The 24226-nt window shown below is 43.2% G+C and overlaps 1 protein-coding gene across 1 annotated transcript in view; it reads left to right on the top strand.

Annotated features, from left to right (window-relative positions):
• COL23A1 (collagen type XXIII alpha 1 chain) overlaps positions 1–24226 on the top strand; it is a 467765-nt gene that overhangs the window by 358432 nt on the left and 85107 nt on the right. The window contains exons 4-5 of the mRNA XM_036751498.1: positions 7859–7866; positions 10178–10204. Coding sequence (XP_036607393.1) covers positions 7859–7866; positions 10178–10204 — 35 coding nt within the window. The remainder of the gene's footprint in view (positions 1–7858; positions 7867–10177; positions 10205–24226) is intronic.

Raw genomic sequence — 24226 nt, 5'->3', positions numbered from 1 at the left:
TGACCCTGCTCAAGCCACTTAACCTTTGTCTGCCTCGTTTCTTTAACTGCCTCCCAGGTTGGTTGTGAGGAGCAAATATATTTGTAAAGCTCTTAGTGCAGTACCTGGTATAAAGTAGGTGCTTAATCAATGCTTATCCCCTTCCTTCTATATGAATGAGCATAATTTGGTTCCCTTCTCCCTTGCTCCCTCACTGACATCCTCTATTGTCTTGGGTGGGAGGGGGAGAAGGATGGGGGACAGGTAAAGACACCAATCTATTGCGTTCCAATGGATCAGAGGGTCATATGTTTAGAACCAAAAGATGACTTAGATGCTATCAGATCCAACCCCCTTATTTTACAGATGAGAGAACTCAGGTACAAAGGAGTTAAGTGACTTGTTCAGGTTCACACAGCCTGTGTCTGAGGTGGGATTCGAATCCAGGTCTTCCTGATTCCAAAGCCAATGCCTCATCTACTATACACACTGCTGTTGCTGTTCAGTCATTTCAGTCGTATCCAACTCTTTGTGACCCCATTTGGGGTTTTCTTAGCAAAGATACTGGAGCGGTTTGCCATTTCCTTCTCCGGCTCATTTTACAGATGAGGAAACTGAGGCAAACAGGGTTAAGTGGCTTGCCCGGGGTCACACAGCTAGGAAGTGTCTTTCTGACTTCAGGTCTGGTACTCTATCCACTACCCCACCCCCCTGCCCCATACACACTGTCTTCCATTACATGCCAGCATAGAATCAGAGCATCACAGACCTAGAGCTGGAAGAGACATCAGGAGCCCGTCAGTGCAGTGCCTCATTTGACTGATCAAGAAACTGAGGCAATGGAGTGATGAAATGCTCGTGGTCACCCAGGCGATAGAGGGGAGAGCTGAGATGTGACCTGGGGACCTCTGACTTCCAAGCCCAATGCTCTTTCCCCGTAACTTCCCACATGTGACAATTTACAAATACACAGAATGGAACAGAGGGTGCCCCGGACCTCCATGACAGCCACTATCAAATAAACACTGCTTTAAATAAACTTCCCCTTTGCGGAGCAACTTTTCTTAGTTCAATCTTGTCCTACTCATTCACTCAACACGCATTTCTGAAGACCCTCCTATACCCACCTCCCCCAGAATTCTTCTCTGATGCCTTCTTGTGGGAGGGGGCAGCCGGTGAACCTGGGCCCCCCAAAGGCAATGCCGGCCTTGACGGGTCACACCAAACTGGAAGGGCTCCAAATATGAGCCCAGCCCTGGACTTGGGGGTGGGGGTGGGGCGGGAAGGAAGGGAAAATGAAATATGTGACCACCCTGAGAGACCACCTACTGGGTCAGAGAGAGGCTCTAATCTGCATCGGTGGAGGGTGTGCCCACACTGAGGAGAGCAGGGATCCTTAAAGTGCTATGTAATGAGGTTCTATGCTCAAAGTACCCTGCTAGGCACGAAGAAGACCACTACCACCCCCACCACCACCACCATCATCGTCATCATCATTACAAAGCATTTTACATACATTATCTCATTTGATCTTCACAACAACCCTCTGAAGTAGGCATTATTATCCCCATTTTACAGAAGAGGAAACTGAGGCAGACAGAGGTCAAGTGACTTTACCAGGGTCACACAGCTAGTTAAGTATCTGAAGCCAGATTTGAACCCAGGTCTTCCTAACTGTGGGGACAATCTGGTGGGGGGAAAGGGTAGGGCAGGTTTTTGTTTGAGGCAGGATGGGAGAAGAAAGACCTATTTGGTCCAGACCTGTGATTTCATTTGGGGGGACAGGTTGGGGGAGGGGAAGATTCTCGGTATGGAAACTCCCTTCATCAATGCAGATCACCAACTTCACTGTCGCTTAGAGTACTAGAGTTGCCTGGGACACAGAGAAGTTAAGTCAGTCAATAAAGACTAATTGCAATAGCCTAGAACAGAGGTTCTTTCCTTTTTTGTGTTGTGAACCACTTTGGCAGTGGTGAGACCTACAGGTCCCTTTTGAGATTAATGTTTTAAAATGTAAAGTAGTTATAAATTATTATTAATTATAGACAATATAGATATAGATTATATAAATATAGGTATAGTATTAATTAGGTAAATATGATAATTAGATAGTTATAATTATTAATTATAGATAATATAGATATAGATCACATAAAAATAGGTATGGGATATATACGGCGTATATATAAATATAGGTATAGATCTATACCAATGAGTATAAATTTATATGTGTGTGAATGAATGAGTGTGTGTGTGTGTGTGTGTGTGTGTGTGTGTATGTGTGTGTGTAATAAGACTAGGGCTCCCTATCCTGACCAGGCTGGAATCACAGGGGCTAGCTACTAACCAGCCCATTCATTTTACTAAGAATACCAGAACTGCTATGGTTCAACTGCTCCAAAAGCCCACCCACTGGTTGGTCATTGGATAAGGATCAATCCACCAGTGTTTATTAAACTCCCCTTTACCTTGCCCTTAACCTCATCCTTCCACCATCACCTGTCCCCCACAAACACACACTTAATAAGATTGGCCACGGCAAACTGGACAGAGCCCATCAAGATGCACCAGGGAGCTGGCCAAGGTGTCTCACCCTACGGCAAAGCCTGGGACAGTGCTTAGGAGCAATTCCTTCCTCCCCATCCCCACCCCTAAGCAGCCAGTGCCTCCTAGCCCAGAGAATCCCTTCCTGGCTGCCTGCTTCCTTTGTGGTTTTCTGAGGCTTCGCATCCTTCCAGGATGCTCTGTCTTGATGGTCTGCTTACAAAAGCAATAGCTTGTATTTGAATCTATATGCTTTAAATTTGACAATGCCCTTTATATGCATTATCCCGTTTAATCCTTGCAATAAAAGCCCTGCAGGGGAAATGCTATTATCATCCCCATCTTCCAGATGGAGAAATTGAAACTCAGTGAGGTTAAAAGGCTTGCCCAGCTTCACATCCATCACTAACAAGTATCTGAGGTGAGGTTGCGATCTAAACCCTGGTTTTCCCAATTCTCTCTGTCAGAGCTAAAAGGAACATTAGAACATAGAATATTAGACCTAGAAGGAACCTTAGCAGTGCTGCGGTCCAACCCCTTCATTTACAGATGAAGATACTGAGGTCCAGAGAGAGGCAAGGTCAGGTGGATGTGGAGTGGCAGAGCCAGGATTCAAACTCAGTCTTTTGGCACCAGTTGGGATTCTCTTTACTTTACCACGCTGTGTCCTAGGAGGGTGTCAAGCCTTGTAGGCAGGCACCACAGAGGATGTCTGCTGGGAGGCTCTGGGAATATAGCCATAAGGGTGGGGCTCAGGGATAAGGACTCCTACCCCTAGAAGGTCCATAATAACCCGGGGAGGCAGGTGATGGCCCAGACCAGGAGTTGGGAACCTGTGCCTCAAGGCCACATGGGGTCCTCTAGGTCCTCAAGTGCAGCCCTTTGACCGAAGTCAGTAGTTTGGATTCCGTCAAAGAGCCTCACCTGAGGACCTAGAGGGCCACATGTGGCCTTGAGGCCACAGGTTCCCCACCCCTGGCTCAGGCTATCAGACAACCAGGATCAACTTATTGGTGTCGGACTAACATTCCACATTGGACACAGAGTGAGAAGAGGGTCAGACGAAAGAGAGGCGACATGAGTACAAGCAATGCTCATCTCCCAAGAGCATGCTTCTTTCCAGGCTCTGTTATGGCCCCTCATACAGTTCCACCAGCTCCACATTCTGTGGCTTTGAGGGTTTACACTGAACTAACAAGGTCTTGGGGGGAAACAACCAGACTGGCAGGCTTCCAGAGAGAAGTCGGTTCATTCCTGGTGGAGCTATCGGCTGCTGGTCTGCCTCTGTTCCCATGAGCTTCTAGATTTCGTTCCTAAATCACATCCTGAAAATCGTTTAGTTTGGATGCTTCTAGAATATGCTTCCAATTTTTATTTGTAACAGCAATTTTCACATGTCTGAGACCCTTTACAGAGTAGTGAAAATAACACACTCTGTCCGTCAGATTAATAACCTTGTATGCTCCTTCAGAAGCCAGATTTTTTTACCTGGCTGAGGCTGCCTGCAGAGCTGGGAGGAGCCCTCCTGGGGAACCCCGTTCAGCTTCTTCTTTGCTGTTTACTTGTTTCAGTCATGTCTGACTTTTTGTGACCCCATTTTCTTGGCAGAGATACTGGAGTGGTTTGCTATTTCCTTCTCTGGCTCATTTCAACTCAGGCAAGCAAGGTTAAGTGACTTGCCCAGGGTCATTACAGCTAGGAAGTATCTGAGGCTGGATTTGAATTCAGGTCTTCCTGACTCCAGGGCTGGTGCTCTATCCCACTACACCATCTTGTTCTTTTATTAAGTATTTGGGGTTTCTTTTCAACAAACTCAAATTCAACAAACATTTATTGAGCAGAATAGTACAGAGGAAAAAATTTTGAACTTGGAGACAGAAAACATGGGTTCAGATTTTAGCTCTTCCACTTTTCCTACCATTGTGATCTTGAGTAAGTCACTTAACTCATCAATAAAATTGGGGAGAGGGTGTTAAATGGCTCCTGAGGCTCCTTCCAGCTTTAAATCCTATTATCTTGATCCTATCCCTATGATCTCAGCTCTGCCATTTACTGTCTGCAGGACCATAGGCAAGTCTTTTCTCTGTGCCTCAGTTTCCTCATCTGTAAACACAGGCTGGACCATATGATTTTTTTTGTGAGGCAATCAGGGTTAGGTGGCTTGCCCAGGGTCACACAGCCAATAAATGTCAAGCGTCTGAGGCTGGATTTGAACTCTGGTCTTCCTGGCTACAGGGCTACTGCTCTATCCGCTGCACCACCTAGCTACCCCAAGGATTGTATGACCTTTATTGTCCCTCCTGGTTCTAAATCTATGATCCTAAGTGCTTACTGTGCTGGATTCTGGAAGAAATGCAGATTCATTCAAGAAGAGCCCCAGCCCTTAGCAAGCTCAGTTTGTTACAAAGGCAAAATACAAACCCAGATGAGTGTAATGCACAGTAACGCATAAAATACAAGCACATTAAGCAGTGCTAGGCTGCTCTGAGTTGGGTGCATTTGTGGGGAGCAGGTAAGTGGAGGGTGATCAGGACTCCTCTCATTTCCCTTCAAAAGGGTGAAAATCCAGTGACCCAAGGGTGTCAGAATAAATCTTTAGAGGAGTTTCAGAGGAAGAGGTCATTAGGCTTCCAGCATAACAGAGCATAGGACAGGACTAGGAGTCAGGAGACCTGGGTTCTACTCCTAGCTCAGTCCCTGACTCTTGCCATAGGACCTTGAACAAGCCTTCTCACATCCCTGGAACTCAGTTTCCTCACTTGTAAAATAAGGGACTTGGACTAGATGACCTTCAAATTTTCTTCCTGCTTTAAATCCATGATTCTGTGATTGTCTAAAGTCCCTCTTCACCCTCTATTTGAGACTCATGGAGGCCAGTACTCAGTCAGTGAGCAAGCATAGAAATTTCCCTCGCAGCAAACAAATTCAGTTTCTTCTCTCTGTCTCTCTCTCTCTGTCTCTCTCTCTCTCTGTCTCTCTGTCTCTCTCTCCCTCTCTCCCTCCTTATCTTCCTCCTCCTCCTCTTTCTTTTTCTTCTCTCTTTCCATCTCTGTCTCTCCTCCTCCTCCTTCTTCTTCTTCCTCTCTCTCCCTCTCTCCCTCCCTCCCTTCCCCCTCCTTCTCTCTCTCCCTCTCACTGTCATTCTCTTTCTTTCTGTCTCTATCTCTGTGTGTGTCTCTCTCTGTCTCTCCTCTGTCACTCTGTCTTTCTGTTTGTCTGTCTTTTCTCATACACACACACAAACACACATACACACACCCCTTCCCCCCATACCTCTCCTTAAGAATTGGAATTATCATGGTGCATGCATATAGTAGGTATATAATAAATATATGTTGAGTGACTACTTGGATAATTACTTGATTTGAGTTTTTTTTTAATTTGTTTCATATTCTGAGTTTTGACACTTGCTAGCTGTGTATACACGAGCAAGTTGCTTTCTCCTCTCTCTGCCTCAGTTTCCTCAGCTAAAAAATGAGGATAACCCAAGAGTCCATGCTCTCCCCACCTCACAGGGAGGGCAGCTGCACAATAAATGCTTTGTAAATCTTAAAGAAGTGTAGAAATGTGAGCTGCTGCTATCATGTATCGTTCCCCCTTGAACCAGGAAGCTCAGAGAGGTCAGTGTGAGCTCTGCTTTAATAGGCTTTTAATAATATGGATTTGATAAGTGTGTGTGTGTGTGTATAATACATATATGCAGCCTCTTGTGTGTAAATATATACACACGTATCATGCACCTTGGTTAATAAAGGTCAGTAGGAGTGACCTGTATTTTTACAGACTTTTCTGAGCTCATCATAAAATCTATTTTTCTGGGCTCTTCAATGAACAGTTTATGTTTATCCACCACGAAGTTCTGAAAGTAAATGGTGGCATGCTTATCTCTTTGATCTGAGATAAATTCCAATCAAGGAAAAGTAACAGGACAAGTGAGGATGTATATGAATAGGATTGGTCTCAGTCATTATCACCTACCTGCCACCCACCCCTAGTCATCACCACCAAATCATTTCTTCCAGCTTGAATTAACTCAAGATTATTTTTTTGGAAGATTTTTTTCCTTATCCCAATTTTGGCTATTTATGGCCCTTTACTTATGAGGATGTCCCACAGCGTGTGTGCAACTGGAGAGCACAGCATATACTGACTTGGCTCATGGGGCTGTGGTCCCTCTACAGTGAGTAAAGGGGACAATTTACTTCTTTGGATAAATTCTCGTTCAGAACTCGAAGAGAACTTAAGAATTCACCCCATTCAACCTTCCTCATTTCCCATAAGAGAATGCAGAGAGCCGGATGAAGTCTAGCCCAAGGTCGCAGCCAATTAACAGGAAGATCCAAAACTCAAACCCAGGCCTGTTGCTGTTTGGCCTTAAACCACACTATCGGGCCTCCATCTTTTTAAGGTCAAGCCCACTTTGATCCCTCAAAGAACACTGAATGTCAAAGCTAGAAGGAGCTCCAGAGCCCATCTGGTCTGACCCTCTCATTTTATAGAGCAGGAAACAGGAAAGGGGAACAAGTATTTGTTAAGCACCTACTATGTGCCAGGCACCATGCCTAGAGCTTTACAGATATTTCAGCTTATGTCTCTCACAACAGCCCTGTGAGGTAGGTCCTTTTAGTATCCCCATTTTACAATTGAGAAAACCAAGGCAGGCAGCAGTTAAGCTCACACAGGTAGGAAGTATCTGAGGCTGGATTTGAATTCAAGTCTGACTCCAGGTCTAGTGTTCTACTGTCTTACCTAGAGGGGAAGGGACTTAATCCCAAATCACACAGATAATAAGCAGGAAAGCCAGAACTTGAACCCAGGTCTTCTGACTCCAAGTCCAGTATTCTTTCCACCCTTCCTCTCTAGTTTGTTTGTTACTGTGGGCTAGTTAATCATTACTTACTGGTAATACTGTCAACCAGGCTCATGTGATTCCCAGGGGAGGGAGGTCAATAACTGAAGAGTTGAAACAAAGAACATCCTACCTCCCTCATAGGTTTATTATAGTGAGGAAAGTGCCTTATAAACCTTTAAGCTGTCCAGAAGTAGGGGCAGCTAGGTGGCACAGTGGAGTCAGGAGGACCTGAGTTCAAATCTGATCTCAGACACTTATGAGCTGTGTGACCTTGGGCCAGCGGCTTAATCCTTATGCCTCCCCCCCCCCCCAAAAAAAGAAGCCGAGCAGAATCGGGAGCCATCAGAGGGAGCTGCCCCAGCCAATCAGATGCTGCTAGGAGTGAACTCGAGGCTTTGTCTCCCAACGAGCCATAGAGTGCTAGGCTAGGGTTCCTTCTGTGGACTCAATCCTAACTGAGGCTTTTGTGTTTTTGCATTGCAGGGCCTGCAGTAAGTATCCCGGATTTCACTCACCAAGGATCCCCAAAGATAAGGCATCGTTGCTTTCTTTCTGCACCATTTCCTTGACACGCCGTTTTGGGGGGCATAGCAGTGGGTGTGTCTGGAAGGAAAATTGGTACCAGATGTGGCTCCATTTTTCTGATTGTAGACACAGTAAAAAGAGGCTTTAAAAATGTTTAACTGTTCCCCCCACCCTCCCCAAGAGTTTGAGATCCTTGGGAAACGAGCCGATATGTAGAGTTCTCTCGCTTATCTCCTGCCAATCATCTTGGACCATACAAATGGTAACATCAGGAAACATTAAAGGTGGACCTTTGCAGTCAGTACTTTGAAACATTGCTGGGCTGCCCAAAGTTGGCTAATCAAAAGAGTTCAAGTCTATTAAGGCATGGGAGTCCAATCTGTTGAGTGGCAGCCCCTCCCACAACACACACACACACACACACACACACACACACACTCCAGAGTGTCCACGGTAAGAATTTCATGGGACTAATTAGGTCTTTGGATTAAATGAAATATGACTATACTCCCTCCAGGCAGTCATAGTGATTTGTTGGAAACCAGGCAATCTATTGACTTCATGGTCCTTTACAATGTTACTTTCATGTCATATTCCAAACATTTCCAAGCCAAACTCAGAGACTCATGCAGGATCTCCCTATCAGGCACCCCCTTTGAAAATTCAATTTCATCTCTACCAGAAAAATATGTTACTCCCCAAATTGGAAAGTAAAATCCTTCAAAGTTTTTTAAAAAATGATTTATTGATAATCTATTTGAAAACACCATCATCACTTCATAATGACTCCTATACCTTCTACAGAGAGAACTAACAGGCTCTCACTATAGAACAATGTCTTGTGACCCGCCCCCCTGCAAAAAAGAAGTACAGCCCAGTCAAACAAACCAACAGACTGGCCATGTCTGAAAATGTATGTATGCCTCATTCAGCAACTATAGCCCACCACCTCTCTGCTAAAAAGTAGGCAGAAGGTATATGAAGTTTATCCTGCTGAGCATAAGCAGATGATTGGTTTTTGATCAGGATATACATTTAATATGTCCCTACCCCTGGATTTTAAGGAGCCCTCTCCTGCTTTCTTATGGAGGAGGAAGGAGACAAGGGGGGAAGGGAGAGAGAGAGGGAGGAGATTCCAGAAGGTCTTTTTCCCTGGCTCCAGGGCCAGCATTTAAAAGGGGATATTCTCAACTTCCCTGGAATCTCATTCATTCCCCTCCCCTCCCAAAATATGAGATGTCTGGCACTGATTCCTCCTGTCAATGTTTAAAGCCTGATAAATCCTGATGAATCAATCCAAAGAGCACACTGAATTCTGGTTTTAGCCAAAATTAACCTCAAATGGAATTCTTTCCAGATGAGCTTGAGTTCTGTTCATTTTTTTTTTCACTTCCACTAGAGATGATTCATCTCTCGATCTGCACCATTAGGAATTGCCAGGCTCCTAAATGTACATGAAACACCGTGTTAAGCCCCAAAGACATTTGCAACCCAATTGGGGACCAGCAGCTGTATACCTGTGCTTGGTGTTTAACTGCCACAGAGAAGCTGCTTGTGTTAACTCATCAAGGTGTATCCCACGAGACCCAAGAAGACATTTGTCTTTTTCTCTTTCAAAAAGTAACTGCGTGGCCCTTACACAGAATGCTTTGTGAATCATGATAAGGCTGCAGGCTGAGTGGGAGATTTCTCCTGCTATCTCATCCTGGTCTCTACACTAGCTCAGGGATTGACTAACCACTCACAGTCAGGAAACATCTGGTTATAATAGAAGTACTTCAAGATTCTGACTTTTTCCTTCTAAACACAACTTCAGCTGACTGAGATCAGGGTAAAAACATGCCCAGGAGAAGCCGTCTGCCAATGCAGGTGCCTTCAGACTTGGGTGTCTGAGCCTGGTTAGGTTAAAGTAAATCACATTCTATGGTCTGGGCACATATTTGGCCAGTTAGACCTCGTAGGTGCTCATTGAATCAAAAGTAAAATCTGGAAGCTTAATTAAGGTGCTCTTGAACAGGAGCCCCCATTACTAGTCATGCACCCCCTCAACACTCCCAGAGCTTTTCCATTGTTCCCTTCTGCCTGCTAGCTGCCGAGGGGACTTCTCCCTATAAAGCATATTTTAGCCCAGCTGTTTCAAAGTGCTTTGTTTCCTCCTGTGTAAAGCATTATCATTCACAAGTTTCTGCTGGGTTAGCTAAGCCCCTAATTAAATTATAAACATGGCCATATGTTGTGCTGAAAGTCTTATTATTAATTGCTTATTAATTACCACAGGGGCAAGCAGGACGAGACGGTTATCCGGTAATTTAACATTCCATTTTTTAAAAAACTTCTTTGCCTTTATATTTTCAACCTGTGGCCTTCCTCATGCCCTTTCTTGCCCCCTTTCTCTGACTTCTTTTTTTCTGCTCTGAAATAGTCCTATCCCGGGTTTCAAGGGAAGTGGGAAGGGCAAGGGAATGGAATGGGATGAACTTTTCATGGTCAGTAGAGAATCAGAGATGTACTTCTGAGGCACTGACCCTGTGGGCCCATGCCAAGTGAAGGGGCTGCCTGTGGCTCTGGATTTTTCAGAGCAGAAACAGGAGAGAATGAAAGGAAATGTGAATTTCCTGATCTTATCTCTGGATCCTCACTTGTCTACAGAGCGTAGACATTCGATCTCAACCTCTGTGCCACCTTTTACCCCTTGGTGGGGAAAAATGGGTTCATTGGGCATGAATTCTGTCCACACACAGCCTGGCTACTTTTCTAGTCTTTTTAAATTAAATGTTAAATGAGCCTAAAAGGGCCACTAGCAAAAAAGGGCTTTTCTGCTATTTTCCTGATTCACCCCTTCCCCCAAAGCTAGTATATAAAATCAATTTCCATAGCCAAGAGCTAAAGGATGGGAGTTCAGTCCACTGAACAGCACCCCCTTAGCACCTCAGCAGAGATAAAAGCAAAGTAACCAAATTAATAGGTTGAAATGCTAAATCCTGAGTTCGGGTTTCAAAAATCCACTGCAGAAGGGAAACATGCAAAGTCCAGCTGTTGACTTCAAAAAATCAGCAGCTCAAATACAGGATAGGGGAGGCCATGTGGCTATAAGTATCTGGGGGTTTTAGTGGACCACAAGCTCAGTATGCGCGCATGGAAGTAAAAAAAAAAAAAAACTACATCAGCGTCGTGCTACATCCACGGAAACCAGTGTCCAGAAAAAGGGGCAGTGGTGATTTCACTGTCCTCTGCTCTGGTCACACCACATATGATACACTGTGTTCAGTTCTGGCCACCACCTGCGTCTGGGATTTGAGCAATAGTCAGCAAAGGCCAGTAAGAAAACTTAGCATTCAGCTGTTCGGTCTTAGGGGCAACTGTGAGGCTGCTAATTGTGTTCCTTGGTCTGTGGTGGAAGAGTGGTGATCAGAAATTTCCCTTTTTGGAGAATAGGAAACTAGTTTGGGGGGAGGGGAGGCTTTATTTATAGAATCGCTGCATCTCAGACCTCAGAGGACATCTCTCTCGTCCAAGTCACATATGGTCAGGAAACCTCTCTGCATCATCCTCGATGAGTGTCCATCCAAAGAACCCCAGGACAGGAAGCTCACCCCACCCCATTTCAGTGTTAGGCAGATCTAATCATTAAAAAGTTCCTCCCTATATTGAGCCAGAATCTGCTGTGTTCTGACTTCCATCCATCATTCCTAGGTCTGCCCTTTGGAACTGTCTTAAGTAGAGTAATCCCTCTCCCCCGTGAGAGCCCTTCACACTTGAAGTCAGTTATCATGAACCCCCTAAACTCAATGCAAACCAACTTTTTTTTTGGAAGGGGAAAAGCAGGGCAATTGGGGTTGAGTGACTTGCCCAAGGTCACACAGCTAGTAAGTGTGTCATGTGTCTGAGGCTGAATTTGAACTCAGGTTCTCCTGACTCCAGGGCCAGCGCTCTACTCACTGTGCCACCTAGCTGCCCCCAAACCAACTTTTAAGCACCTACTATGTTTGAGGTACAGTACCAGCCACTGGTGAAGCAAAGACAGAATGAAAAGTAATTCCTGCCCTCAAGAAGTTTGCATTCTACCGAAGGGGGTAGGGGTGGGTCTAGAATATGCCCACAGGTAATCTCTTTTTTTTTTCTTCAGGAACATTCTCAGTTTCTTCAAATAACTCATGATATGGTTTCTAGTCCCCTTCCCGTTCTGGTTGCCCTCCTCTGAAAAAGCCGCAGCTTGTCAATGTTCTTGAAATGTGATGTCCCAAACTAGAGCGCTGGACTTGGAATCAGGAAAACCTGGGTTCGAATCCCACCTTAGATTCTTACTAGCCATGTGATCCTAGCCGAGTCACTTATCCTCTTTTAACCTCAGTTTCCTCACCTGTATAGCGCCTCCCTCACAGCGTTGTTTTGGAGATCAAATGGGATGCTATTTGGGAAGTGCTTTGCAAACCTTAAAAATCTCTTATTATTACATGCCGTATGGTCTGCCAACGGTCAAGGACCATGGAACTGCTGCTTTCTTTCCTTGGAATCATCAGCTTTTATTAATAACATGGCATTCCATTCAGTGTAGCCTTGGGCCTCAGTGTGCAGAGCCCAGCCTGGCTCATTGTCCTGGCCGGCCAGCAAAGTTGCTGCTGGAGATTTGAGATTTAACATGGCTGGCAGGCTCATGCCTCCAGCAGGGAGGAGAAGGACAAACTAGGAACAACTCAAATGGGAGACCCAGGCTTGTTGGCGTTCCGACGCTAGCCCTTGGTTGGTGCTTCGGAGATTTGGCAAAGGCCATGTAATGGTCTTTTTACTCTGGGTTTGATATTTGGGCTTTTCTCCTAATGACCTATTCTGAGGCTAATTTACAAAAAATCAAATTCAAAGATAATCTATAAATATAGTCTATAGTCAAATATAGTCTTCGAAGACCAGCATTAAGGGAATAGGGTGCTTACCAGTAGCCCATCAGATCCACTGGATTGTCATGGTGCGGTGGGGAATATTTTCAGTAACTATGCTATCCTCAGGACCCTAAAACCTGGAAATGCTAGACACTCATGAATACTGAGAAGCTGTTAACTTCTGGATTCAAACTAATCCAGACAAGTTTGATTAACCTCCTACTATGTGCCAGGCACTGTGCTAAGCTCTGGGCATACAAAGGCAAAAATGAACCAGTCCTTGCCCTCGGGGGGTTTGCGGTCTAAAGGGAGGAAGTGCACAAATGCACAAATACAAGAAAGTTCAAGGAAAGGGAGAAGGCTAAACATTATCAACAACGGTCATTATTGAGTGCTTACTCCATGCCATCATTGTGTAAAGCGCGAAGGATACAAGGACAGGCTAAAACACGGTCTCTACCCTGAAGGAGCTCAGAGTCCAGTAGGGAAGGCTTTGCGTGGAAAGAGGCCTGGCTGAGCCTTGAAGAAAACTGAGGAGGTAGAGGTGAGGAGGAAGCGTATTGCAGGCCTGGGGGATAGTCTGTGCAAAGATAGAATGGAAGGAACAGTGGGGAGGCCAGCTGTCTGTCTGGAACACAAGAGTACGTAAAGGGGAAGAATGTGAACTGTGCCACGCTTTAGTACACCAAGTGAAGAGTTTTTAATTTTATCCCAGAGTCTAGAAGAGCCACCAAGGGTTCTTGACCAAAAGGAGTCAATATCGGTGCTTTAGGAAGGTTATTTCAGCAACTCTGTAGAGGATGGAGTGGAGAGGAGAGAGCCTGGAAGCAGGGAGACCAATGAGGAAGCTGTTGTCATAGTCCAGATGAGGGGTGATGAGAGCCTTAACGGGAGTGGTAGCTGTGTGGGTGGAGAGAAGACTTAAGATGCTTTGCAGTGGGTAAGACTATCCTTAAGTGTTCAATTCCATGAGTCTAAGGTGGCATGGAGGCTAGGTACGATTCCTCCTGGATTTATGGTGCTCCTGAGAGCCCATGAGCCCCAGGCTGGGATCTTAGGCAGCCTCCACACCAGAAAGACTAGAAGGAAAAAAGAAAGACTAGAGGAAAGTGGGAAGTTTTTTTCCCAAAGGGATCCCTTACTCAGTTCTCTGGACCTTCAAAGCTTTTTTTAGAAATCCAATTGGGTTCCTTTATTATGCTTTTATTAGCATGTGTTTTGCTAATAAATAATGTTATATCATATGCTAATAAATAATATGCTATTTTAATAAAATAATAAATAATATGCTAATAAATAATAAATATTTATCATGCTTCTACTGTGTGCAGGGCCCTGGAGATAAAAGATGAAAAACAACCAGCATGGCCCCTGACCTTGAGGGACTTACAACCTCCTAGATGGGATGTGGTTTACATATAAATAACAATGGCAGGAAAGAAGAAAGGATACTGGGTATAACTATGATATAAGAAACAGAAGAAAGCAATAAAAACGGATTTTAAAAAAGAAATAAGAGCAGAAATTCTAATGGCAACTAGGTGGTATAGAGTGCTCGACTCGGCATCAGTAAGACCTGAATTCAAATCCAGCCTCAGACATTTACTAGCTGTATAACCTTGGGCAAGTCACTTAACTTCTGTGCCTCAGTTTCCTAGTGTGTAAAATGAGTATCATAATAGCACCTACTTCACAGAGTCGCTTCTGAAGATCAAATGAGATAACCTATGTAAAGGGCCTTACAATCCTTAAAGCTCCGTACAGGAATCCTGTCTGTTACTGACATTAGAAGTGCATAGGAGAAGCCAGAGAAGGATGAGAGGCCGAAGGAGAAGAGGTCACATCCGTCTGGGTAGACAGGGAATGGCTCCGTGCTTGAGGCCTGACCTAGGTCTGAGAAAGAGAAGATTCCAGCTGATTGGGAAAGAGAGAGAAATGAAGGAATTCTCCTATCAAGGAATAGTTTCTATTTGGAAGGAGAGGTAGCTGTTTCCCACAAAGGCCCCCTCCTTCTCCTATCGCCCTCCCTGCCCGTTTTCCCGTTTTTTCCCCTGATTTTAGATGCATTGGTTTTGTTTGCACAACCAGATATATACATATAATCGTAATTATATATTATAGTACATATAATATATAGGATATAATATGTTGTATATTAATATATTATATATAATCGAAATTATCCATTTTACCTCCTGTCAACCTCTCTGTCTCCTGTTTAGTCATGAACACTTCTGCTATCCGTAGATCTGACAGGTGATTTCTTCCACGAGCCACTAATCTGCTTATGATATCACCCTTTATGTTTAAACCGTGTACCCATTTTTAGCTTACCTTGGTGTATGGTATGAGATGTTAGTCTAGGCCTAGTTTCTGCCAGACTGCTTTCCTGTTTTCCAAGGAGTTTTGTCAAATAGTGAGTTCTTGCCCCCAACACCTGAGATCTTTCAATTTATCAAACACTAAGTTACTGTGCTCCTTTGCTTCCATATATTGCATATCTAACCGTTCCACTAATCAGGCTCCATTTCCACTCAGTACCAAATTGTGTTTTGATGATTATAGATTGGTGAGTATAGTTTAAGATCTAGTTCTGCTAGTCCCCTTCCTGGCCATTTTTTTCCATTGATTCACTTGAAATTCTTGACCTTTCGTTCTTCCAGCTGAATGTCATTTATTCCTGCACTATAAAGTAATTCTTTGGTAGTTTGTGCGGTGTGACACTTAATAAGGAAATTGACTTAGGTCCTATTGGCATTTTTGTTACATAGAGGTTATATGGAGGCTCAGCCTCTCAATGAGTAATGAATATTTCTCTAATTATTTGAATGTCTTTATTTGTGTGAAGAGTGCTTTGTAACTGTGTTCGTATAGTCCCCATGTGTGTTGTGGCTGGTAGTTTTTCATATTGTCTATAGTTATTTTAAATGGAATTTCTCTGACTCTTCCTGTTGGATTTTGTTGGTAATACACAAAAAGGCTGATGATTTGCATGGGTTTGTTTTATATCCTGCAAATATGCTGAAGTCGTTGGTTGTTTGCATTAGTTTGTTTAGTTGGCTTCTGGTAAACTGTTATGTCGTTTGCAAAGAGTAATAGTTTTGCTTCCTTATTACCAATAATTATTCCTTTTGATTTCTTTATCTTGTTTTATTGAGAAGGGGGAAGGGAAGAGGGGAAGCATTTACGTAACACTTGCTATGTTCCAAGCACTGCCCTAAGTGCTTTATAAATAGTATCATATGTGAACTTCACAACAACTCTGTGAAATAGGTGCCGTTGTCATCCCCATTTTACAGTTGAGGAAACTGAGGCAAACAGAAGCCAAGTGACTGACCCAGGGTGGTATAGCTAGTAAGTATATGAGGCTGCATTTGAATTCAAGTCTTCCCAGCTCCAGGCCCATCGCTCAATCCACTGTACCACCTAGCATCTCTAGTACAATATCGAATAGTAATGATTATAAGAGACATCTTTGCTTCACTTCTGATCTTTCTGGAAAGGTTTCTAGCTTATCCTTGTTACATATAATGCTTGCTCTTCATTTTACTTATTCCTGTGCTTTCTAATGTTTTAAAAGGAATCAGTACTATATTTTGTCAAAAAATTTTCTGCATTTATTGAAATAATCATGTGATTTTCGTTGCTTTTGTTACTGATAAGGTCGTCTATGCTTCTAGTTTTCCTAATATTGAACCAACTCCGAATTCTTGGTATAAATCCAACCTGGTCGTAGTGTATGATCTTTGTGATATATTGTTGTAATCTCCTTGCTAGTATTCATTTACATTTTTGTATCAATATTCATTAGAGTAATTGGTCTATAGTTTTCTTTCTCTGTTTTGACTCTCCCTGGTTTAGATATCAAGACCATATTGGTGTTATAGAAGGAATTTGGTAGGATTCCTTCTTTTTCTGTTTTTTTTTTTTCAGAGTTTATGTAGTATAGGATTAATTGCTCTTTAAATGTTTGGTATAATTGTTCGTAAATCCACATCTGGTTGTGGGGGTTTTTTTCCTTAGAAAGCTCATTTATGGCTTGTTCAATTTTTTTTTCAAAGGTAGGGTTATTTAAGTATTTCTTTTCCCTCTGGGTTCTGGGTATTCTCAAGGAACTTCCCTTCTATCTACATGTATGTATGCTTATGTTCAGGAGCAAAAGTGGAGAAATGGGAGAGTGCAGGGTGCATTCAGAGGCAGACAGTGGTTCAGGTTGTCAGGAACAGAGAGGAGAGTAAAAACAGGTAAGGTGGTAAAAAGAGAATAGTGCTAAGTTGTGGAAATCATTGAAAGCCAGGCAAAGAATTCTGAAGTTTCTTTCAGAAAAATAGTAGGAACACACTCAAGATTTTTGAGCAGAGAAGTGACATGGACCTAAGCATAGTGCTCATCCCGGGGAGATCCTTATCCTCAGAGCCCTGGCTATTTCCTGCTTATTCATGAGAGCAGGAATGGGATACTCAGGGAAAACAGTGACTAGTCCAGGGAAAGGGAACTTGAAGCCTTAAGGCCACATGTGGCCTTCTAAATCCTTAAGTGTGGCCTTTTGACTGATGAAGGCCATACTTAAGGATTTAGAAGGCTGCAGGTTCCCCACCCCTGGACTAGCCCAACTTGATGGGGCTAGGGTGAGGAGCAGGTGAAGCCCTTCCTTCCCCCTACTCACAAGAGGGGAATGGGCCAAGAATTGCCCACCGCCTCTGTGCATCACTACCCTGCAACAGAATCTGAAAGGACGGAATCTCTATGAACTCCCCAGCCTGGATTTGCTGAATAAGCTCATTCTTTCAGGCAGCTTGGAAGCCAGAACTGTGGGCATGAAGCGGACTACTTCCTGGAGGGGCCTGGCCAGGCTTAGCTAGATAGGGCAGGAAGGAGAACCAGAGCTCTTTGATAAATCTCACAAAATAACTTTTGGTCTTCTCTACCACTCAAGCACATTTAATAAATGAACTCACTCCATTTGAAACCAAAAACAGCTTGAAGCCCTGACTGTGAGCTCAGGACATGCCAAGTTGCTGGTTGGGGGCAGGCAGGGGACACAGAATCCTTTCAGCTTGGCCTAGATCCCAGCCTGGGAGAGGCTCTATTGCTGTCCTGTCATAACCCTTTTCAAGGTCTGCTTCTTAGCTAACCTGGGCTAGGACTCAGTACAAACAGAGGTGTGTGGACTTTTGCTAGAAATGAAGGTACAGATTTGGCCTATTAGAACACATTGAGGAGAGGAAATGGGGCTTATGATTTCATAGCAATCCTGAGTTATACTCAAACTCTTTGTTCCTCTAATGTGCTCCCATTGAAAGTCACTTCATTCTGCTTGATCCAAGCCACTGGGATCCAAGCTAGCTGGGCCCAATTCCTGAGATTGAGGACTTCTGGGCACTCAGGGCTGTAGGAACACTAGTTGCCCATTCATGGCTTACACAAGAGCCAAGGGAGCCTAGCTGCCTCCCTCCACTCAGAAACCAGGCTTGACTTGCATGCAAACTCCAGCTTCTCTGCACACAGACTTAAGCAATCTCCACTGGGCTAGAATGCCCTTTGCTGTATTTATCCCATAAATGGGAAACACTGTCATTGAGATCAACTCAGCTGTTTGCCTTCAAGTACTTTGGGTTCGGTTGGTATGAGGCCAGCTGCCTTTTCTGGGCAGACTTCCTATGGGCAATACCATAAGCATGACAGCTTGCCCCGGTATTTTCCATAAGATACCAGAAGTAGAGCTGGAGCAGGGGGAGAAACTCCTGCTTACCTGATATTTCATAGAAATATAGCAAACATTTATTTATTCATGAGAAGGGAGTGCTAGCCATCTTCAAGGTTGGCCATCTTTTCATTGAGTATCATTTTATAAACATGATGTACTCATCCTGAACACTTCTCAAAGGCCAATATAAGGAAAATAATGTGTTTAAAAATGATGCTATTGTGTTTAAAACTTGTTTACAATAGTCACAAAAGCAAATGACTCGCTTTCCTTTAAGGACACTCCATGTAGCAGCAAAGCTCTGTCAACAGCAGCTTACAAGTTCCCCGGGGCCTACAGCAGAGAAATTGCTCACTGTGCTAAAAATGTATTGACTATAAATGGGAGACAAGAGCCAGGGGAGAGATAGGAAACAGTTGCTAGGGCAGAAAATGTAGACTTTCATGAGAGCTAGCCTGCTAGGAAGATGGGGGCCATGTTTTCCCTGGAACCCAATTTTCCCCAGTTAGAGCCACAAAGAGAGAGAAGATGAGAAGGCCTGGAGACTGCTGTCTACTTTACGTGAATGAGAAGAATGGAGAAATAGATAGACGTAGCGCTCTAATGATGGCGATCAGGGTAAATTTTAACTGGCACGTTTTTAAGCAGCTGCTACTCCAAAGCCCTGAGCAAATCATATGCCTTCTGATCCCAAAAGAATGTTCAAAGTAATTTCTAATTATAAAAGGTTTAGATTGAATGAAAGCAAACAAAACTAATATTGAACTAGATTAACAGCAGTTAAGACTAAAGAAAGGTACTCCATTGTGCCTGGGAGTGTCCGTTTCTTTTAAATCTTGCTGTTCATTTCTGCATGTATCCTTCTTATTAGAAATAATTCATATTATTGTTTTAATTTTTAAAAATCCATTTTATAGGAGAAGAGCATATTCAAGTAGGAATATTCAGTAATTTAGTCGAATCTCACTTGGCTATGCCTTTTATAAGGAGTCTCGCACTACCCTAATCATCGTTTGGGAGCAACTTTAATCTCAGGAAGAAATCATCAGCCTCTCTAAGAGATGTGCATTTCCAATTCTGCCAATTTTGTGACCTATGATAAGAAATTTCCTATTTATGTCTGTATCTACACCTTTGTATAATAAGGAAGAAGACAAACTAATGGATTGAGGGGGGAGGGGGAGAGCTGTGAGCTTGACACTTTAGGAAGTTATAGGTCAAAAGCAAATTAATAAACTTCCCAAAAGACCTGTTGGCCTCAAACAACTAAGAGTTCTTGAGTTGATGAGCACTGTTCATCACCACTATGTATCATGGCTTTTTGATGGTGTTTTTTTAACAATGATCAACAAATTTTTGTGGATGAAACAGGCTTATTCTGAGAAAGGATGCTTTCCAGAACTTATATTTCTTTTTTAAATTCAATTCTGTTTTATTTTCAGTTCCATATTCTCTCCCCTCTCTCCTTCCCAAACCTATTGAATGAGAAAGTAAAGCAAAACCAGTTACGAACAAGTATAGTCAAGCTAAACAAATTCCTACATTAACCATATCTTATATATATATATATATATATATATATATACACACACATATGTGTGTATATATATACATATATGTATATGTACATAGGTGTGTGTGTATACACTTCAACCAGCACTCTGAGGCTATCACTTCCCTATCTGGAGGTGGAGAACATATTTCATCATGAGCTCTCTGAAATTATTGTAGGTCTTTGTATTGCTCAGAGCTCTTAAGTCTTTCAAGGTTGTTTGTCTTTGCAGTATTGTTACTGTATAAATTGTTCTTCTTGCTCTGCTTACTTCACTTTACATCAGTTCATATAAGTCTTCCTAGGTTTCTCTGAAACCCCATCACCATCATCATTTCTTATAGCACAATACTATTCCATCTCATTCATATGCCATAACTTGCTCAGCCATTCCCCAATTGATGGGCGCTCCTTCAGTTTCCAAATCTTTGCCACCACAAAAAGAGCGGCTATAAATATTTTTGTACATAGGAGTCTTTTTTCTCTTTCTTTGACCTCCTTGGGCGCATAGACATAGTAGTAGTGTCACTGGGTCAAAGGGTCACAGTTTAATAGTTTTGGAGGCATGGTTCTAAATTGCTTTCCAAAATACCTAGACCAGTTCACAGCTTCACCAATAGTGTACTAAAGTGCCTGTTTCCCACATTTGTTATTTTCCTTTTTTGTGAAATTTGTCAATCTGAGGAGTATGAAATGGTACCTCAGAGTTGTTTTAATTTGCATTTATTTAATTTTTGGTGATTCAAAGCATGTTTTCATATGGCTATTGATAGTTTGGATTTCTTCCCTTGAAAACTGCCCGGTCACATCTTTTGATTATCATTTGGGGAGTGACTTTTATTCTCGTAAATTTTTCTCAGTTCCCTATATATGAAACTTAGTGCAAAGATTTTTTCCCAATTTCCTGCTTCTCTTCTAATGTTAGCTTTAATGTTTTTATTAGTGCAAAAACTTTTAAATGTTATATGATCAAAATTGTCAATTTTACCTCTTATGGACCTCTCAATCTCTTTTTTTTCTTCTTGTTGAACTGGTATCCAAGCTGCATTTTTCTTTGAGGCTTTACTTGTGAATGTTTTCAAGTCATTATCTTCTTCTATGCTTGTTTCTTGAGCTTCCCTGTTTCCATAATGGCTCTTTATACTGGGATTCTTTTTATATTTGCTCATTCTTCTTGGGCTTTCTCTTAGTGCTGGGCTCTGCACTTCTGAAGGGAATGTGTGGCGGAAGCTTTCTGTTCTCTTATGTCTTTCTGCTGCTTTTACAGCTCTAGCTGGGGACCTATAAGCTTTCAGTGCTCCCAAAATGATGTGATTCAGGGCCAAGTCTGCTCACAGCCCTCCTGGTCTGAGCTCTGCAAGTTCCTGACCCAGCTTTGGGTCTGTTGGCTTGTCCCTAATCGGGAGTTTCAGTGGACTATTGCTGGACTCAGTCACTGTCAGCCCACTGGAAGGCTCTGCAGGTTCAGAGTGACTGAACTCCAAACTCCCCTTTGGTCTGGCATTCCTATAGGCTTCAACCCTGTCCTGGAAGCTAGAACCACATCCTTGCTGTGCTCCTAAAATCAGAGCCACCTAGCTACCATTTGCTTCTGGCACTTGTCTCTCACTTAGTACACAACTAAGGCACCACTAACGACCTTTCTTCTCCACCACCCATACACACAGATCACTTTCTCAGTCTAACTGGGAACTGGATAGGAGGTGATAGTGCTGCCAGATAGCACCTGTTTCTCCACCTCGATCTGGTTCAGGGGTCCCCTGGGATGTCTTCCTGCCCCAGTATTTCCTGTCCTGATGCCTATTCTTGGCTCTCTTTCAATCCTTATGTGCCAAAATACTCTGCATGTAGCATACTCCTTACCAGACCCTGTGCCAGGGATCTGCAGACCTCTCTGTCTCTCTAAACTACCTCATACTGCTACACTGAGACTTTTTCTGGGATTTCTCAGTAAGAATTCAATTTGGTATATTTTCTAGGTCTTTGTGAAGGAGGTTTGCCAGGGGAACTAGGCTAAATATCTTCCTGTTCTTCCACCATCTTGACACTGCCTCCCACTGTATGTCATATTGATAAGGTCATCTGACCAGCTAGAGATTTGTAATTAAAGCCTATTTGTGTCATCTCATTTTAACCACCCCAAATGGTGGATTCATGTCAACAATACACTCATGACTTTGACCTTCAACCGAAATTGATTATATTTATTTCACATATTTTGTTCAGGGGTGCGTTGAGAGCTTCCATTTTCCTGGTGCCATTTATGACTTTCTTACTTTCTCTGTATTATGTGTTTTCTCTCCCTTTAAGATCAGAAATGAACAAATTGTAGGGCTCTGTTTTGTGGTTGCAAGACATATAGTTGGTTTTAAAAGCCAAGCCTTCCCATTCTAAGTAGTTGTAGTTGTAGTAGTAGTAGTAGTAGTAGTGGTAGTGGTAGTGGTAGTGGTAGTGGTAGTGGTTGTTGTTGTAGTAGTAGTAGTAGTAGTAGTAGTAGTAGTAGTAGTAGTAATGGACATTTACATTATACTTTAAAATTTACAAATCATATTACCTCATCTGAGTCTCACACCTCTGAAAGGCAGATCCTGCAGTATTACCTGGTACTATCCAAATTTAGCAGATGAGAAAATAGAGATTTGTCAAGATTAAGTTAATTTCCCAGGGTCCTATAGACATTCATTAAGCGGCAGAGCCTGAGCCTTTTACGCTCCATCATCTACACCGCGCTGCTCGCTACCTTCAAAAATGTATCTTGTGTAACTAAATTCATAACCGAATTCATCAAGTAACAGACTAAAAGTCATCAGCCCTTCAGAAGAAATGAGTTCTTGGCCATTACCTAGGCAAGAAGAACATAGAGATGATGATAGCAGCAAGTAGGTGACACTGATCTCCAGCAGTGGGTGGTTGGGTTTTAATAATAATAATAACTGACTTTTAGTTAGTCCTTCAAGGTTTTCAAAGTATAGCACATTATACACACACACGCGCGCACACACACACACAAACGTATAATTTAAGCCCCACAAGAACACTATGAAGTACCTATCATGGCATTAAAATCACCATTTTATAGTTGTCGAATCTGAGACTCAAGGTGGTTAAGGGATTTACCCACGGTCACACAGTTCATCAGTATCAGAAGCAGGTCTTCCCTTGTCTTTGGCAGCACCAGGTTGCAAAGAGGAACTCGCTCGCTTCCTGGTAGCTGGTCAGTCCTAGACTAGCCCCGTCTCTGCCACTGACTTGCTGTGCTGCCCTGGGCAAGCTCCTTCCCCTCTCTGAGCCTCAGTTTTCCCATCTTTAAAATCAGAGAGCTGGACCAGATGATCCCTCCCAGTTGTGGCTCTGCAGAATTCTGGGAGCTGTTTTTCTTTAAAGAGCTCTGAGACACGAGATGGCCCAAAGAAGAAACAATTACTTAACCCTGGGCGAAAACAGAACATTAAATTATAACAGAAGGAAGACCGGGGCAAGGGCGGGGAGGGGTGATTATTTTTTTTCTTTTAACCCTCGTTTAATTTAGAATTGATTAAAAAATTCCTATTTTTAGTCAAATTATTTTTAAAATAACCCTCTTCCTTGTCTTTGGTGCCATTTGCTGTCAGCTAATGAGGGTGGACTCATTAACAACGCCTTTGGCTGTCAGGACAGGATATTGGCCCCAAACCACTGGGTACGAAGTTTACATCTTTAGGTTTAAAATGGGAAACTATTGAGCTTTTCAGGATGCTTGGAAAGGGGAAGGGCAGCAAGTGTTCACTGTGGGCTCTGAATGTTTTGGAAATAGCTACGTGCCCCTGACAGACAGAGGCTGCTTCACCAAGTGCCTTGAGAGACTGTCTCAGAATATCTACTCCAGGCACTGCCGAGTAAAAAGCAAGTTCTCCTTGACCTCCTGTCCTCTTAGTCTGAATCTGAGGCCTCCAGAGATCAGCTGTCAGGTCTGTGAAGCATAGGTTTCAGATGGGTCTGGCAAAGAGGGGGGAGTTGTTTTAATTATAGTGCCTGGGGTGAGAGGTCAGGGGGGATTTGCTGGATCAGGGCATCTCATGGTTTCTCCTCTCCTCCAGAGAAGTTCTCCACGTTCTGTTCCTCCTCCTCACCACAATATGTCTTTGACCCTGTATCCATTTCCCCAGGCTAAAATCCAGTGCCAGCTTAGATATTTTGACCTGAAATGATCT

The sequence above is a fragment of the Trichosurus vulpecula genome, chromosome 3 (genome assembly GCF_011100635.1).
Source record: "Trichosurus vulpecula isolate mTriVul1 chromosome 3, mTriVul1.pri, whole genome shotgun sequence".
NCBI classification, from domain to species: domain Eukaryota; kingdom Metazoa; phylum Chordata; class Mammalia; order Diprotodontia; family Phalangeridae; genus Trichosurus; species Trichosurus vulpecula.
Note: the sequence above shows the minus strand (reverse complement) of the source record. Positions and strands in the feature narration are given on the sequence as shown.